The sequence below is a fragment of the Tamandua tetradactyla genome, chromosome 12, assembly GCF_023851605.1.
Source record: "Tamandua tetradactyla isolate mTamTet1 chromosome 12, mTamTet1.pri, whole genome shotgun sequence".
In the NCBI taxonomy this organism is placed as follows: domain Eukaryota; kingdom Metazoa; phylum Chordata; class Mammalia; order Pilosa; family Myrmecophagidae; genus Tamandua; species Tamandua tetradactyla.
The window spans coordinates 96597403-96614006 of NC_135338.1; the positions used below are offsets into that span (position 1 = coordinate 96597403).

The following is a 16604-nucleotide window of genomic DNA, read 5'->3' on the forward strand; positions in this document are numbered from 1 at the left end:
CATTCTAGAGATACATGCTAGGGCTGAGCTAGAATTCAGTGGGCAGGTTGCTTGGAGGGGTGGTACCTCTGACCCCTGTCCCCCATGGTGAGTCATGCACTTGGCCTGTGCCCTACCCTTGGTACTAGCGTCTCGAAAGGTCACAACAGCAACAGCCTTGGTACCTGCTTCAGTCATGAGAGATGGGCCAGCTGGCAGGACATATTGCTTGTAGAGCTGAGACGTTTTCCCAGTGTCATCCACTTCTCTGCTGTCACCTGATCCAGTGAGGCATGTGGGCTTCATCTGGCTGGTGGGTGAAGCCCATTAATCCTGGGAGGCGTCACCTCTAACACTCAACATGTGAAAAAACTCAGCATGACTCAGGTAGGGTTCTTGGGGATGGGGGCTGGCAGTGAACAAAACGGGGGGGGGGGGGAACAGTAAACAACAGGTTAAGCATGCGGTAGTGGCAGGTAGTGCTATTGGTAGAGAAATCAGTGAACGGGACGGGAAATGCAATTTTAAATATGGTGGGAAATGCAACTTTAAATACAGCCGGAAATGCAATTTTAAATGTGGCGGGCAATGTTGAGAGGCAGGGCGTGAGTTGGTGCCAGGGAGACTTGAAGGAGGAGATTTGGAGCTGACTCCAAGGAGCAGACACAACCCTTGGGGAAGAGAACGGGAGGGTGGGCTGTGTTGTGTCTAAGGCTGAGGGGCCAGTGAGGGGTGGGGGAGAGGCCTGCCCGCCACAGCGGGCTGGGAGGCGCCAGAGGGCACCGGGCTTCCCTGAGTGGTGGAAAGAAGCACCTGCTTGGATCTTTAGGGGCTATTTAAAAATGCATTTTCAAGTAAAGTGACAGGAACTTTGCTTCATTTCCCTCTAAGTCAGGATCGAAAAACTTCATGGGTCCAAAAAGTCCCAAACAGATTGAATTCAAACAAAACTTGCTTTCTGGATAGGAATCAAAAACAGCTTCTCACACCTCACACTTGAACCAACTGAAAGATTCATAGGGACAGGGCCTACCATTTAGACAGTTCACTATTGGCATTTATTTTTGAGGCCTCTGAAAGTCAGAAGTCTCACTTGGCAAAATTGCCATGAATCTGTGGCGGTTCTTTTCCGAGCCATGAGACTCAGCTGGCAGTAATGGGATCACATGGATCGCTGCTTATTCCTTGGGGGTCTGGGGGTAGGAGACAAGTATGGGGACTCAACTCGTGGTGGCCAAAAGCTTGCCACACTGCTGGTGGGGCTTCCTCCCTATAGGAGTCGGCGATGCTTAACACGCGTCCGCAGACGCGCCAGTCCTCACCTGCTGTCAGCGCGCAGGGCCCAGTGATGGGTGGGGCGGCCCTCGGCCACAGCCCCAGATCCCGGCGAGGACCCACTCGCAGCAGTGACACTATACGACAGTCTGCTCCAGGCGATGTCGGTTCAGTTTGGCCATTAGGATGGGCGTTTTTGAAAGCTGTTTTTGCCCCAGTTGTAAGCCATCCATTTACTTAATAAATAATATTTCCTGTGTAGCAGGCACTATCCTAAGAGCTCAAAGTCAAGCCTGGGAGAGCAAAGACACTAGGAAATGTGGCCCAGCGGGTGGGGGCTCCTCAAGGCCTGCTTCTCCTGGCCCTCAGACCGCATCCGCACAGCTAGAGGGACAGCCCTTTGAGGACAGAAACGTGGCCTGTTCCTGAGTTGTCCCTGAACCTGTGGAGGCCCCTAAGGCTTCCTACTGCCTTCTTGGCTTCCCCGGGCTGGGCATGAGGACTGGCTCTCCCCTCCCCACTCTCCTGCCCTTGCCAAGTAATGCCTTTAATGTCCCAAGAGTCTGTCCCCCTGTGCCCCCGCCCCCGGAGAAGCCCCCGCAGCGTGCGCATCAGATTGGTGGCAGACCCAGAAGCGATGGGGCACTGTCTGGACTCCAACCCTGGGGATGTTTATTCTGTGGGCAGAAGGTGAGGAAGGGAAGATGTTGCAATCTGCTCCATCCATGTCGGACGCGTCATCTGAAGGGGGCTGGGGCTGGGGGTAGGGGCAGAGGAGGGGCGCCTCCCCGGCTCGGAGCCTGCCAGCTGGGCCAGCGCTGACCCGGGCTTCCTGGCTCCCCACCTGCCAGAAGCCTGAGGAGCTGGGGCAGCCCAGCCCCCTGGCCCCCGCCCTGGGCCTCCCCTGATAACAAAGCAGAAACCGAAACAGGCTCAGGATTCCCGGTTCAGACCCGGAGATGAGTCACTACCAACAGCAAGGGCAGTAGCTACAGAAGCACAGGAGACAGGAGACGCAGGTGAGAGTCAAGGGCTGGGGCGGCTGGGGGGGAGGTGGTGGAAGGGGCTCCCCAGGCCCCGAGGAACCTGGAAGGCAGGGCTGGAGAAGCCGGGGGTGGGGGTGGGGGGGGCTGGTACGAGGCTAGCAAGGAAAGTTGTCTCAGGTGACTCAAAGCCAAGTGGGTGAGAAATCTTACGACCATACACTGCCTGACCTCTCCTCTCAGCCTGGGGCTCTGACCTGTTCTCCAGAGCCAGGGTGTTGGGGGATGGAGGGCTGGGGCAGAGGGTCTGGCTGGGGTCCCCCTACCAGGGCGGGGCTGCTCTGGGTACTGTATCTGAGGTGGCAGCTGTGACAAAGGGCAGGTAGAGGTGCGGGTAGGCGGGGCCATGGCGGTGGGCCATACGTGATGTCTGCCCACCACCCCTCCCTGCAGCCTGGGCCAGACCCCCCGGCCCCTGCCCACCCCTCCACCTCCCTTCCCCCCAGAGCATGGCGAGCGGCGCCGAGGCGGTGGCCATGGACTGCGAGATGGTGGGGCTGGGGCCCAGCCGGGAGAGCGGCCTGGCTCGCTGCAGCCTCGTGGACCCCCGGGGCACCGTGCTCTACGACAAGTTCATCCGGCCCGAGGGCGACATCACCGACTACAGGAGCCGGGTCAGCGGGGTCACACCGCAGCACATGGAGGGGGCCACGCCGTTCGCTGTGGCCAGGGTAGAGGTGAGTGAGGGGCCATCAGGCCCGGGGTGCCTGGAGGCAGCCCCTTCACACCCCTTCCCAGCTCCTGGCACCAGACCTGGGGAGCCCCCAGGGCATCCAGCAATTTAGGCTCCCTTCTGAGAGCACCTGGCGGCCTCGGGTCCAGCTTCCTGTTGTCGTGATGGGGAAATTGAGCCCCACCTGTCATGCCCCCTACAGTGCCATAGAGGGGAGAGTCCTGCACCAGGGGGGCCCTGGTGAGCCCTGCGGGGAGACACAGAAGAACCCTGGGCTGGGGCCTGCCTCTCCACTGTATCCCCTTTGGTGGGGGTCCTTCAGCAAGAGCCGCTGCTGCTCTGGTTCTGAGACCCCACACCGCAGGGAAAGGTCGGCCAGCACGAGGTCCCCCAATTTCTCACCCACTTGGCCTTTAGCTTGCTATGTTGTCTTCTCCAGGTGTCACTTTCCATTTATCCAAATGACTAAAAGGAAAGCAAAACTCAGCCACTCCAAAAGTGTTTGTTCTCTGGGAAGGCTTAGAAGGGCAAGCCAGCTCAGGGGCTCTAGGCTGGCGGGGAATTGCTGGCTGCAGATTCATTTCATTTCTTCAGGCCCATGCTGGGCCGGGCTCCAGGCACTGGAGGGCAGATGACAGCGGCCGCTGCTAGTTACTGAGCACTCAGTAAGCGCTGGACGCTGCCGCTTGTGAGCCCACTTGCTCTGCGCAAAACAGCCCCGCTGGGTGGGTTCTCGGAAACTGCTAACTTCGAGCTGAGAGGGATGGTTTGAAAGCAGGCTCCGTCACTTAGCAGCTCGGTCACGCTGGGCAGGTTACTCAACCTCTCTGTACCCAGTTCCCTATCCGTAAACAGACACGGGGAAAATATTAGTAGCGGTTTCCTAGGGTTGTCGTCAGGATTGAGGAAGTGCCTAGAGCAGAGTACCTGTACCTAGCTTATAGGTCAATAGATAAGCTAGATAAATGCTAGCTATTATTATTGCTTCCCTTTTTATGTCCACATTATGGAGGAGGAAAGCGAGGCTTGCTGGATGAAGGAGCTTATGTGAGCTCAGATACCTAGGATGTGGGAGGCTGGCCGGGATTCCCAGCTCAGGCTTCAGACCTCTAGGGCTGCACTGTCCAGTTCAGCAGGCGCCAGCCACGCGTGGCTGCTGTAAAACACACACACCGGATTTCAAAGACTTAGCATGACAAAAGGAACTGTAAAATATCACACAACTTTTTATATTGGTTACACACTAAAATGATAATATTTTGGATATATTGGGTTAAATAAAATACATTGTTAAAATTCATTTTACCTGTTTCTTTTCACTGTTAAAATATGGCTATTAGATTTTTTAAAACTACATATGTGGCTCATATTATATTCCTATCAGACAGCACTGTTCTAGAGGTACCAAGAGGTACCAGGTAACTGGGGAGCCCTGGGGTATAGCACACCTGGGTGGTTCTGGAAGGGCCTCATGAGGCTGGTGGTATTTGAAAATCTGTGGGTGCAGTTCACTGGGCCATAGGGAGCCGATGACGATTCTTGAGCAAGAGCATGGCAGGATCAAAACCAGTTTCAGGAAAACAAGAAGGGGAGTGCCGTGGAGGGGAGATGGGAGTGAGGGAAGACATGACAGTGGAAGAAGAGTCCGAGACCCTTAGGAGCAGTTACGAGAGCCTGAGTCTTCAGGGACAGACAGGATTGCAAGGAAGGAAATGTTAGGATTTCCACAGGCGAGTCGCCAGGAAGAGGAGGGCAACAGAAGGAAAAGGCAGGGCCTGCTCAGGTGCCGAGGGGTGGCCAGGGACACCTCAGACCCTTGAGCAGTGAGGGTGGAAGGCGTGTCCCCATCCTGCCCCCACCCCAGCTACTCTCCATAGCAGCGACAGGAGGGGACAGAGGAGGCCCCCAAACAAAGCCTCTCCCAGCCTGGCCGCGGCCCCCTGGACGCCCTTGAGCACTGGCCAGGGAGTGCCAACACCCAGGTGGAGCAGGAAGGCTTCTGCTTTCAGCTGGCGATTCTCCAAGGCCCAGGGCTTGGCGTGGGCCATGCATGGCGCAGCCGCTACGCAGTCGATGAGAGAGCGAGGCGGCCTGGAGACCAGGCTGATGTTCGGAATCACGTTTAGGTTCAGATTGCCTGCCCACCGCTGACCCATGGATATGGTCTGTGGCAAGTTAACGACCCTTCCTGAGCCTGTTTTCTCATTGGTAAAAGGGAAGAGTTTCAGTTTGCTAAAGCTGCCAGAAAATAATATACCAGAAATGGGTTGGCTTTCTCAATGGGGATTTATTAATTTATAAATGTAAATTAATAAATGAAAATAAAAATGTCCAAATTTAGGCATCAAGAGGGAGACACCTTCTCTGAAGAAAGGCTGCTGGCCTCTGGGGCTCCTCTGCCATGGGAAGGCACATGGCCAAGTCTGTTGGCCCTTCTCTCCCGGGTCTGGTTTCAGTGGCTTTCTCTCTCAGCTCCTGTGGGTCCTTGCACGCTTCTCCCGGGGCGTTTCTCTCTAAGCTCTCTCTGGGCTTTTACTGTCTTTTACCCTCCTCACAAAGGACTCCAGTAAGGGATTAAGACCCCCCTTGAATGGGCTGGTCACATCTCAGTTGAAATAACCTCAATGAAAGGTCCCGCTCACCTATTGTGACTTAAAAGGACAAGTTCTTTTCCAGAGTACACAGCAAACCAGCCCAGGGAGTAATAACGCTTTCTCCCTGGCTGACGCAGTTACCTGGGCGAAAGCCCAGCGCACAGCTCGCAGCCTCTGTTCACTAAACATGCATTGCAGAGAGAAGGGCAGTAACCCAGATTAAACGTCCCAGACACCTCTCCTACTTTGCCTGAAAACAACAGTCTTACTTTCTGGCCCTTAATTTCTGCCTGCTGCAGCAGATGTGCTTGCTGCCCATCTCTCCTACCCCATCCAGAGAAATCTCCCCTAGCCTGGTTGAGATCATATGCACCCCTCCTTCAAATACCTCCCATGGCTAAAGTCTCCTTAGCTCAGCATTCATGGCCTTGCAAACCCATGCCTTCCTACCTTCCTGCCTTCTCTCCCAGCTCAGCACATGCCCAGCCTGTGCTCCAACAAAATCCACACCCTCTGCAGCACCCCAGCCCTGCCCCTAAAAATGCTACCATGCAGACAGGCAGGCTGAGAGCAGGGGCGCCCTTTCGTGATGCCCTTCCCGGCACCCACTCCTCGCCCCGCCCTGCCCCCGCAGGCCCTCCTGGCTATCCACCCACACCCTCCACCAGCTCCCACAGCTCCCGGCACATGCTTGATCTGCCCCCAGAATGGAGCTTGTGCTTTGCACACAGAAGGGGCCCTGCGGATGTCTGTGTGATTGCAGTGGCATTGGTTTTCATAGTGTTCTGGCAGCGGCATGGGACAAAATTGCCTCTGCCCTCCACGGGCTGTGCTCGGCTTTGCTGTTGATCCGCTCACAGCAGGGTCACAACGGCACACGCAGCACGGGGACGAGGGGCCTGCACTGTCCTGAGACCTGGCTGGACCTGGGTCCAAACCTGGCTGTGCCACCTGACAGCTCTGTGTCTTCAGGCCTGTTGCTAAACCTCTCTGTGTTCCTCTCAGTAGGTTCCTCTAGAAAACAGGGAAGGTAAAATGACGCCATATGCCCGCACCAGGCCATTTCCCCCCACACTTCCTTTCCTCCTCCCCACAAGCCCGGAAGGTAGGAAGCTAGACCCATCGCCCCCACAGTCCAGGTGAGGGAACCAAAGTACAGCAAGGCTGAGTGACAGGTCCAAAGAAGCCGGGAGGAGCAGAGACTCAGATTCTGGTTCTAGAGCTTTAGTCGTGGCATTCAGACGCACCGCTTGCCGTGGGTGCGCGTGCTCCATCGGCCCCGCACGTCGGGGACCGGCCCAGCAGTGCACACGAGGGAAGCTGTGGCACCGGGCAAGGGCCCCCTGTTTTCATGACCGAGGACGTGGGGTACCAAGTTGTCTGAGGCCCCCTGAGATGGCTTGACTCCCACTCAATATTCACCATGTTTGTTTGTTAGCTTAATTGAGGCTAAATCACATAATAGAAAATTAACCATTTTAAAGTCTACAATTCAGTGGTATTTAGTGCCTTTACAAGGTTGTGCAGCCTCGACCTTCATCCGTAATGTTTTTTTTTTTTTAACATGAACAGGCACCGGGAATCGAACCCGGGTCCTCGGGCGTGGCAGCAAGCACTCTTACCTGCTGAGCCACCGTGGCCTGCCCTTCATCCATAATGTTTTAACCACAAAGAGATCAGGCTCTCAGGACCCCAGGATGTGCTGGGGGCCCCCCAACAGGCAGAAACCTAAAAGCCACTTACCAACCCCCACAAGGCAGGGCAAACACCTTTCAGCTGAATCTGGGGCTCCTCAGGTTTCATGCTGCATTTTTCAAAGGCCCCTCACCTTCCAGCCTCTTTGCTGGGCGGGCAGTGTCCCCAGCCCAGTGGGTGTAGGGAATGGGCCCAGCTCGCAGAGATAAACCAGCCAGGGCAGCCCGCAAGACTCTGCAGGTCCCCGAGCCCCTCTGAGGGCACCAGGAGTACTGGGACGGGAAGTCTGTGAGTGGCTTTCCCCAGCCCCCCATCTCCTTTTCACTTTTTTTTTTTTTTGGTGGTGATTACATTTCTTTAATAATGTAAAATAATTGTCTTATCTCTGACATCTAAGCCTGACCACTATCTAGAGCAGTGGTTCTCAGTGGGGCGGGATTTTGCTCCCCAAGAGACATTTAGCAATGCCTGGAAACTTTTTTAGTTGTCACTAACTGGGAGCAGTTGGGCTACTGGCATCTAATGGGGTCAGCCGCTACTAGATATCCTACAATGCAGAGGGCAGCGCCCCTCAACAACTCATCAGGCTCTAAAATGTCAATAGGGCTGAAGTTGAGAAATGCGGGTCTGTAAGGCACCCCGCGAATAGGAAAGTGTAAGCGGAGGGGGAAGCCAGCGACGAGGCAGGTTCAGCGAAGGACACACGCAGGCTGAGACTCGAATAGGCGCTGAGATCCGCGGTTCCCACCTCGCAGGCTGCTGTGCTAGCCCTCATCCCGGCGTGGCAAGTGGGCCGGCCACCTGTACTTGGAGTTGAGGGGGGACAACTACGTTTTTAGTTTGCAAATAAGACACTGAACCCCACCAGGCATGGAGGCTGAGGAGTGAGGCACAGACAGGAGGCCCTGGAGGCACATGAACACACTGGGACCTCAGCTGCAACCAGCACCAGCCGCCCTGGCTCAGGCCCCGCCACACGGCAGGTCTCTGGGGTTTGGATGGATGCAGGAGGCTGAGCCTCTCCTGGGGCTGCAGGACCCCACCTCTTCCCGTCTCTGCCCGCCTCAGAGAGCTCTGTGCCACCCGCAGCCCACCCTTCCAGGCCCTCGCCTTACAACGGGGGAAACTGAGGCCCAGAGAAAGCCTTTGGCATCCTTGAGCAACATAGCAAGTTCCAGGGTCTTTCCCTGGCCTGTGCCCAACACATTTGACCTGAGGCATTGTTGGAATTCTCTGCTGAATAGTCATCCTTCCTTTTCCCTTTTGCTCTTCTTTTCTCCTGCTTGGCCACCTCCACTTATTTTCTTCCTCCTCTTTTTTGTCTCATGATGAGTCCAGCAGTGCCTAACGCAGCAACCCAGGGACCCTCGGGCTCAGGGAGTGTCGAATTTCCCGGAAAGCCCCGTCATGTGACTTGGCCCTTCTCCGCCTGGGACCGGCTGAGGCTGAGTCTGGGGTGGCGGATGCGTTCCTTCAGGGCCGCGTGGGAACTGGGCGGCCCCAGGCGGGGACAGGCCACACTGTTCCTAGAACTCCGCGAGGACAGGCGCTGGGAGCGCGGCCGCCAAGCCCGCCTCCTCCCCACCTAGCCCCACCTCCCGACCGCCCAGCCCCGCCTCCCTATCGCCCCGCCCTTCCCCATCCCATAGCGGCAGGTGCCCCTCCCTCTGCGCTACCCGCGCACGTTTCCCCTCCTTGCACCTGCCTCGCAGGTGCACAGGGGATTTCCCTTCAGCGCCTGCTCTAAGAGAGCGTTTTCACGAGGGTCTGTGTCCTGGCTGTTCTCTCTCTTTTTTTTAATTGTAATAACATGTATGTTCATTAAAATCTGCAACTTTAGCAATTTCTAATTCTACAATTCAGTGATAGACTCGGAGGAGACCGTTATGTTTCCTCCACCAATGTTAAGAGTTTCTGGAATAGTAGGGTGAGGGACGGCTGAGTGAACCTCCGCACCTCCATGTAGAGGCGGAAGACCACATTTGATCATCTTATTTTTATGATAAGCTGCCATCACCACCTTCCATTAGTAAAACCTTTTCATCACCCCAAACAGAAACTCTGTGCCTTTTTTTTTTTTTTACATGGGCAGGCACCAGGAATCGAACCCGGGAACTCTGGCATGGCAGGCAAGCATTCTTGCCTGCTGAGCCACCGTGGCCCACCTCTCTGTGCCTTTTGACTGCTAACTCTACATTCCCCTTCTCCCACCCTGGAAGCCTCTAATCTGCTTTCTGTGCCTGTGAATTTGCTGACCCTAATGATTTCATATAAGCGGAATCATACATCGCTTGTCCATTTGTGTCCGGCTAGTTTCACCCACAAGTCGTCTTAAAGGTGCGTCCCTCTGTCAGAACTTCATCCCCTTTGACTTTCCCATGTTGTCACCTGTTCAAGCCTCTCTACTCAGTGCCATCCTCAGGCCAGCTGTATCCGCATCACCTGGGAGTAGCTGAGAAAGGGCCACCCGGGGCCCTGCCCAAGGCCTCCCGAATACAAGTCTGTAATTTAGCAAGGATCCCAGTGTGACTTCGTAAGCACACTGATGCTGGAGAAATGGCGCTTCATCCTTCAGGTGTGCTTTCTCCAAAACCTGAGTTAAGTACGGGGCTCTGTCCAGAGAAAGTCCTGAACAAAACCCTATTAACTGGGAGCGGTCTGGTGAAGTGGCCTGAGGCCCAAAGCCCTCCTCCCCACACAGAACAGTGGGGGATGGACGCAGCTCCCTGCGCTGTGACCTTGGAAAGTGCATATACCTCTCTGAGCCTTCTTTGCCTTCCTCCCTCTTTGGCAGCAGTAATCCAGTGGGTGTGAAAGGAGAGTGTGTAAAAGGGACTACGTGGTGTCCCAGGAGTCTGCTGAGCACCTAGAGGAGAGGCGGGACGTGGGGAGGGAGGTAGCCTTCCAGAAGACTCTTTCCTGGCACACCATGGATGCGGGCTAAGCAGAGGGAGAGGAAGAACAGTGGGGCGCTTGCCAGCAGGTGCCAGAGACAGCAAACTGACCCGGTTCTGCTGCTGATCCAGTTTTCTAGAGGGGCATCACCGCAGAACGCGGTGATGAAAACAGTGTCAGTATTTATTTCACTCATGCAACTGCAAAGAGCAGGGCTCGGCAGGGACAGCTCGTCCCTGCTTCACTCAGCGTTAGCTGAGTTGTCTTGAAAGCTGGACTATAGAATCACTGGAAGCTTCTCTCACCCACACGAACTCCCATGGGTCTCTCCAGCACGGTGGTTTTGGGGTGGCTGGACTTCTTACGTGTTGGCTCCAATCTCCCAGGACACCTGCCCCAGGGAGGGAAAGAGAGTGAGCGGGGAGGAGGCAGTGTGGCCTTTTCTGGTCTGGCTTCGAAGTCCTCCAGGCAGGCCTATATTCAAGGGGAGGGGCATAGACTTGTGGAGTGCCAAGGAATTTTCAAACTCGTTGAAGTCATGATAACCTCAAGCAAGTTATTTCACTTCTCTGTACTTGAGTTTTCCATCTGCAAAACATCTGTTAGAAAGAGCCCTCTTTCATTAGGTATATTAGCTTCCTGTGACTGCTGTGACAAAACCCATGAACTAATGGCTTGAAGCCACACACGTTTATCTTCCTACAGTTCCGGAGGTCAGAGGTGTTAAGACCGAGGTGTGCCGCGGGGCTGGGCTCCCTCCTGGGCTCTGCGGGAGACTGCCCCTCTCGGCATCTCCGGTTCCCACTCCTTGGCTCGTGGCCCCCCCTTCTCCTTCTCCACAGCCGGCAGTGGCAGGTGGAGGCTCTCTCACCTCGAATCACCCTGCCCTTTCCTACATATAAGGACCTGGTTACTACCCTGGGCCCACATGCATACTCCACAATAATTTTCCTATTTTTTCGAATAATAAACTTTATTTTAGAAGCAGTTTTAGATTTACAGAAAAATGCACAGAAAGTACAGGGTCCCCATTTACCCCCTGTCATACACATAGTAACAGCTTGCCTTAGTGTGGGACCTTTACTGTAATTGATGAACCAATAGTGGTACATTATTAGTAACTGAGGTCCCTAGCTGACAGCAGGGACTCTTTGTGTGGTACAGTTTCATGGGTTTTGACAAATGCCTAATGTCATGTAGCCACTGATATCGTATCATACAGAATAGTCTCACTGCCCTAAAGTTCTCCTGGGCTCCACCTATGCAACAAAACCTGTGACAACCACTGTCTTTTTTTTTTTTTTTTTTTTTTAATGATTTATAAGTTTGAAATTCTGGGTGTCTTTTAAAATTTTTTTTTCTTTTTAGAGAAGTAGGTTGACAGGAAAATCACTTGGAAAATATGAAGTTCCCATATCTCCTCCTCCACACACACACGTTTTTCCCTATTAATATCCCTTAGCATTAGTATGGCACCTTTGTTACAATTGATTGAACAATATTTTTATAATTGTACTAAACTATAGTCCGTGGCGTACATTAGGGTTTACTGTTTGTTTTGTATCGTCCTAGGTTGTTGTTTTTAAAGTGCTTAGCCTAGTCACATATACTCACCTAAACCCTCCCCTCTTAAGCTTACTCAGACATGTGATTCAGCAGGTTTGCTGCATCCACGTTATTGTGCTGCCATCACCACCATCCAGCTGAATGTTGCTGTCTCTGCAGTTTTGCATCTTCCACAATGTCCTGTAGATGGAATTACACAGCCTAGAGGTTGTTCAGATTACGGCGTCTTTTATGTAGCAATGTGCATTTAAGGTCCCTTGTGTCTTTTCATGACTTGAGAGCTCCTCTCTTTTTATCGCTGAATAATATTCCATCGTATGGGTGCACCACAGTTTATCCATTCACCTATGGAAGGCTGTCTTGGCTGCTTCCAAGTTTTTGGCAATTACGAATAAAGCTGCAATAAACATTTGTGTGCAGGGTTTTGCGTGGAGATTGGTTTTCACCATCTTTGGGTAGCTACCTAGGAGCATGGATGCTGGATCACAAACCAAGCCTATGTCTAACTTTGTGAGAAACTGCCCAGGTCTCTTCTCATCTTCCTATTTTCAGGCCACGTGATTAGCAACTTAATTGCACTTGCAACTTCAATTCCCCTTTGCCGTGTAACATATTAGCAGTTTGGGGGGATTAGGGAGCAGGCATCTCTGGAGGCCCCTTGTTCATGTATTCTGAGAGGATTAAAGGACTAGATGTGTGTGAAGCCCTTAGACGCGTGCCCAGCACATGGTAAGCTCACCGTAAGGATGGACCATCCCTGTTACACACCCAATTGCAGGCGTCCTGACGGGTCCTGGACAGTCAAAGACCAGAAAGGGAGAGTGACTTGCCCGAGGTCACACAGCGAGTGGAGGCGGGGCTATGACCGTGCTGCGTCTGGGGGACCCCAGGCGATGCGGACATGGGTGTATCTTCCTGGCCAGATCCTGCAGCTCCTGAAAGGCAAGCTGGTGGTGGGCCACGACCTGAGGAACGACTTTAAGGTGCTGAAAGAGGACTTGAGCAGCCACGCCATCCACGACACGTCCACCGACCGGTGGCTGAAGCGCGAGGCCAATCTGAGCCACTGCAGGCGGGTCTCCCTGCGGGTGCTGAGCGAGCGTCTCCTGGGCAGGCGCATCCAGGTGGGTGCCGAGCCCCTCGGGCCTGGCCAGACTGGGGACTGGGGGCCGTCTCTGGCCTGGAGCCCCCACCTCCGGGAGCCGTGGCCAGGACGTTCTTGGGTGGTCCTTCTCCCCCCATGGTCCTCTGAAATCACCCCAGTGGCCCCAGTGCAAATACCTGGCCCCAAGAATGCTTCCAATGGGCTCCATGCTTGTGAGAGAGGAAGGACATCCTGGGGAATGAGGCTCTGAGAGCAAGGAGTGCATTGGAAAGGCGAGGCAGGGAGCCTCGGTAAGGGGTGAGGATGAAAGTCAAGGAGGGAAGCGGTTCCGCCGATGCAGCGGTTCTTGCTTTGCCGCGCCAGTTACCTGTGCTAACCCGAGCTCAGGCCCGCTGGAGGACTCCGGGAGGCGGCAGGAAACCCACGCTCCGGAGGGTCCGGGCAGCTGCGGCCGTTACACACCAGTCCCAGCAGTGCACGGTCAAACGCAGCTCCTGAGAACTCGTGCCTCAGCACTGCGGATCTGCAGCAAAGCGGCTCCAGCCAAGCCCTGGGGCAGAGCACGTGGGTGCTAGCATGGGTGCTGGCATGGGTGCTGGCATGGGTGCTGGCTGCTGCTCTTGGAGGGCGAGCGGCCAGAGGGAGGTGGTGCCCTGCGGTGCGCTCCAGGTTGACGTCGAGCATCACTGGGAGGCAGGCCTGATGCTGGGGACAGGGCAGAGCAGGAGCCCAGCCTGTCCTTGAGGAAGTTTCGTTGATGAGGAGCGTGGCCGGGCACCAGGTCACCCCCAACACTGTGGGAAGGTCGGTAGAGGGAAGGGCCGTCCTGGGAGCAGGGTAGCGGGCAAGGAGATCAGGGCAGATCTGAGCTGAGTTTACAGGTAAGCCTTAGTCAGGAGGGGTGGGAGAGGGGGTGCCAGGGAGGGGGCAGCAGGAGCTGGAGCAGGGGGTGTTGCAGGGCAGCTCTGGGTGGGCACACGGGCTGGGGAGCATGGACCAAGCACCCCTCCCCTCCCCATCCTAACACCGCCTCTCATGCCCCCTTCCTGGAGCCCTTGTTTAACTGCACACACCTTCATGCTTCCCAAATGCTTGCAATATTTGGTCTCAGCTCATCCGTGCCCCTTTCTGGCCTGAGAAGCCTCCCCTGGAGTCCCCCACTCCCATCCCAGCACTTTGTTAGAGCCACAACTGCCACTCTGTGTGTCTGAGAGAAAATCCGCAGCAGTCCCTTCCCCCCGGGCCGTCGGCACCTTGCAGTCTCAGCCCAGAGACCCCCTCACACCTGGACCCTGGGTTAGCGGGGGGTGGGGGTGGGGGGTACCCCAGCCACCCGCTGTCGACTGAGTCCAGGTGGCAGAGGCGCGGGGAGGCTGTCACCTGCTGTCCTGCCTATGGGCCCTGGACGTCAGGGTGTGAACAGGGAGAGCCCCGGCCCCTGGCCTCGGGATTCTGCACCCACCAAGTCCCCACCCTGGACCTGTGTCTGCAGGACAGCCGATTTGGACACAGCTCAGTGGAAGATGCGAGGGCAGCCATGGAGCTCTACCAGCTTTCGTGTTGGATCCGGGCCCGCCGAGGGCTGCCCAGCCCGGCTGTCCCCAACTGAAGCTGGACACGGCTCCTCCGGGCGAGGATGCCGCTTCTGGACCAGCGACAATCCTGCTTTTGGAAAATGTCTCATTGGTAATAAAATGGCTCTCTATTTTTCTACTCCATCATTGGATCCTCTGCTTGTCTTTTCCTTTCTGTTCTCTGAACTGGGTGAGGATGGGCAGGACACCGTTTGCTCAGTCCCAGCGGGGCGGGCAAAGCCTGAGTCCTGTGGAATCTAGGGGCCACATGACATCATCAGCAACCCGCCCTCTTTTCCTGTTGCGTTTATGCACAGAGAGGCGGTACTATTCCTTGGGGGTGGCACTGCATTTGGGGTCCAGTCGTCCCAATTTGAGATTGGTGCCATGGCACTCGTGAGCTTCGAAGCAAAGTTTCCGGAAGCATGAGGGGCGACTCCCCCAGTGACCCTGAGCGAGTCACCCACCCCTCTTCTCATTTGGAAAAATGAGGAAGCGAAGGGGGTAGACTCGGGTGTCAGATAGAACTAGGTAGAATCCTGGCTCTGCTGTGTGACCTAGGGCAAGTGCTTAACCTCTCTGTGCCTTGGTCTCTCCATCTGTAAAATGGGGACCCTATAAAGGGTTCTTGTGGAATGTTGCATGCAAAGTCCCTAGCCCCCACCTGTTGAGCTTAAGCACCGACCAGCTGCTGACACCCAGATGTTACTCCCTGGAGCACCAGAAGGCTGAGCCGGGGAAGAGAACAGCTGCCCTCTGCCCAGGGCTGGCCCGCCGAGGAGGGGCGTGACATGAGGGGAGAAGGGTCTGCGTGTTAGACTCGCTGTGCAGTTGTGTTGTTTTCACCCATGCCGGTCCCGCCTCAGGCCCACTAAATCAGAATCTCTGTGTGTGGAGCCTGAGCAGGGATTGCCTTCCTCACCTCCACAGGTGAGTCCCATGCCTAGGACATTTGAACCACCTGAGGTATTTTGTCAACACTCCCGGTACAAATGCACAGTGGCCTCCCACTGAGCAGGCAGCAGAGCCCCTGGATGGCCGCCCCCACCCCCACAGTTTTGGACTCTGTGGCTCGAGGGAGGGTCCGAGAACATGTATTTCTAACAAGTTCCCACTGTTGCTCGTCCTGGACCACCCTGGTGACCAGGCACTGCCCACATTTCAGGTGAGTGTGACGTGCAACGCGGCCTGAGGCTCAGGGCATGGGGCACCTCGGCCCCTGTCATCTCCCTCGGCCACCTGCTCAGGCCGAGAGAGGTCACAACCGTGCGACGTGTGTCTCCAATAACCCCTGTGCACAGATGACACAGTCAAGGTGAGGCGGATGCACTGGTCTCCTGGCTGCTAAGACAAATGCCACGCAGTGGGTTGGCTCACCCACAGGGGGTTGTAGGCTTACGGTTTCAGAGGCCACTCCTGGGCCCCCCCGCTCCTCCACAGGCTGCGGCAGTCTTCGGGGTTCCTTGGCTCTCCCGTCACACAGCGATGCACATGGTGGCATCTCCTTTCTCTTCTGGATTCCACTGACTTCCAGCTCCGGCTGCTCCCCCTTGGCTTTGGCTTTGTGTCCATTTTAAGGTCCACCCTCCTTCAGTTTGGGCACAGCCCTAGCTAATGACTTCTTCAAGGGTCCTGTTGACAAATGGGCTCACCGCCTCAGGACCCGGGGTTGGGACGTGAAGCAGACCCTTCGTGGGGGCATGATTCAATTCCCAACAGTTAAGGACCCCAGGGATTCAAAGCCAGGTTTCCCAGACTCCAGGAAGAGTCCTTTTCATTGGGACTGTGCGCTTCTGCGAACCCAGGGCTCCTGGCACATGTGGAAGGGGAGGGAGAGACAGCTTGTCCTGTGGACTCGCTCCTCCCTGCCGTCTGGGTGTAGAGTTGTCCCAGCCAGTCACTGCTTCTGGATTTTCAGGAGACCTTACAGCTGCTGCCCGGGGCTGCCGTGTCTGGCGGGGCCTGGCCGCCAGGGGGTGACCTTCGGCCATCTGTCCGCCTGTGTCCTCAAAACTGCCCAGACAGAGGCTCAAGGGCCCCTTGAGGCTGCCCACACTCAGCTACGGAAGCTGCGGCTCTGAGAGGGGCTGGAGCTTGCCCAGGGTCACCCAATGATGCCCCCGGCCTAGGAGGTGACCTCAGGGTCCATGACTCCCAGCCCAGTGTTCCTTCCACAACTCCAAGCTTCCCTGGGGAAGGAAGGAA

General features: G+C 55.6%; 1 protein-coding gene across 3 annotated transcripts; it reads left to right on the plus strand.

Moving 5' to 3' along the window:
* The first annotated feature begins 2028 nt into the window (after positions 1–2028).
* Positions 2029–15521, plus strand: ISG20 (interferon stimulated exonuclease gene 20). 3 transcript variants are annotated; one of them, XR_013160130.1, is made up of 5 exons: positions 2030–2273; positions 2744–2974; positions 12644–12844; positions 14318–14511; positions 15330–15521. XR_013160130.1 is itself a non-coding variant. In XM_077122386.1 (4 exons), exons 2-4 carry the CDS (start codon positions 2747–2749, stop codon positions 14432–14434), a joined length of 546 nt encoding a protein of 181 aa, XP_076978501.1. In that variant the 5' UTR covers positions 2031–2273; positions 2744–2746; the 3' UTR covers positions 14435–14537. The 3 variants fall into 3 exon arrangements, 2 of the variants coding, with proteins under 2 accessions (XP_076978500.1, XP_076978501.1); XM_077122386.1 differs by lacking the exon at positions 15330–15521 and having other exon boundaries at positions 2031–2273; positions 14318–14537; XM_077122385.1 differs by lacking the exon at positions 15330–15521 and having other exon boundaries at positions 2029–2273; positions 12644–14433.
* The last annotated feature ends 1083 nt before the right edge of the window (positions 15522–16604 follow it).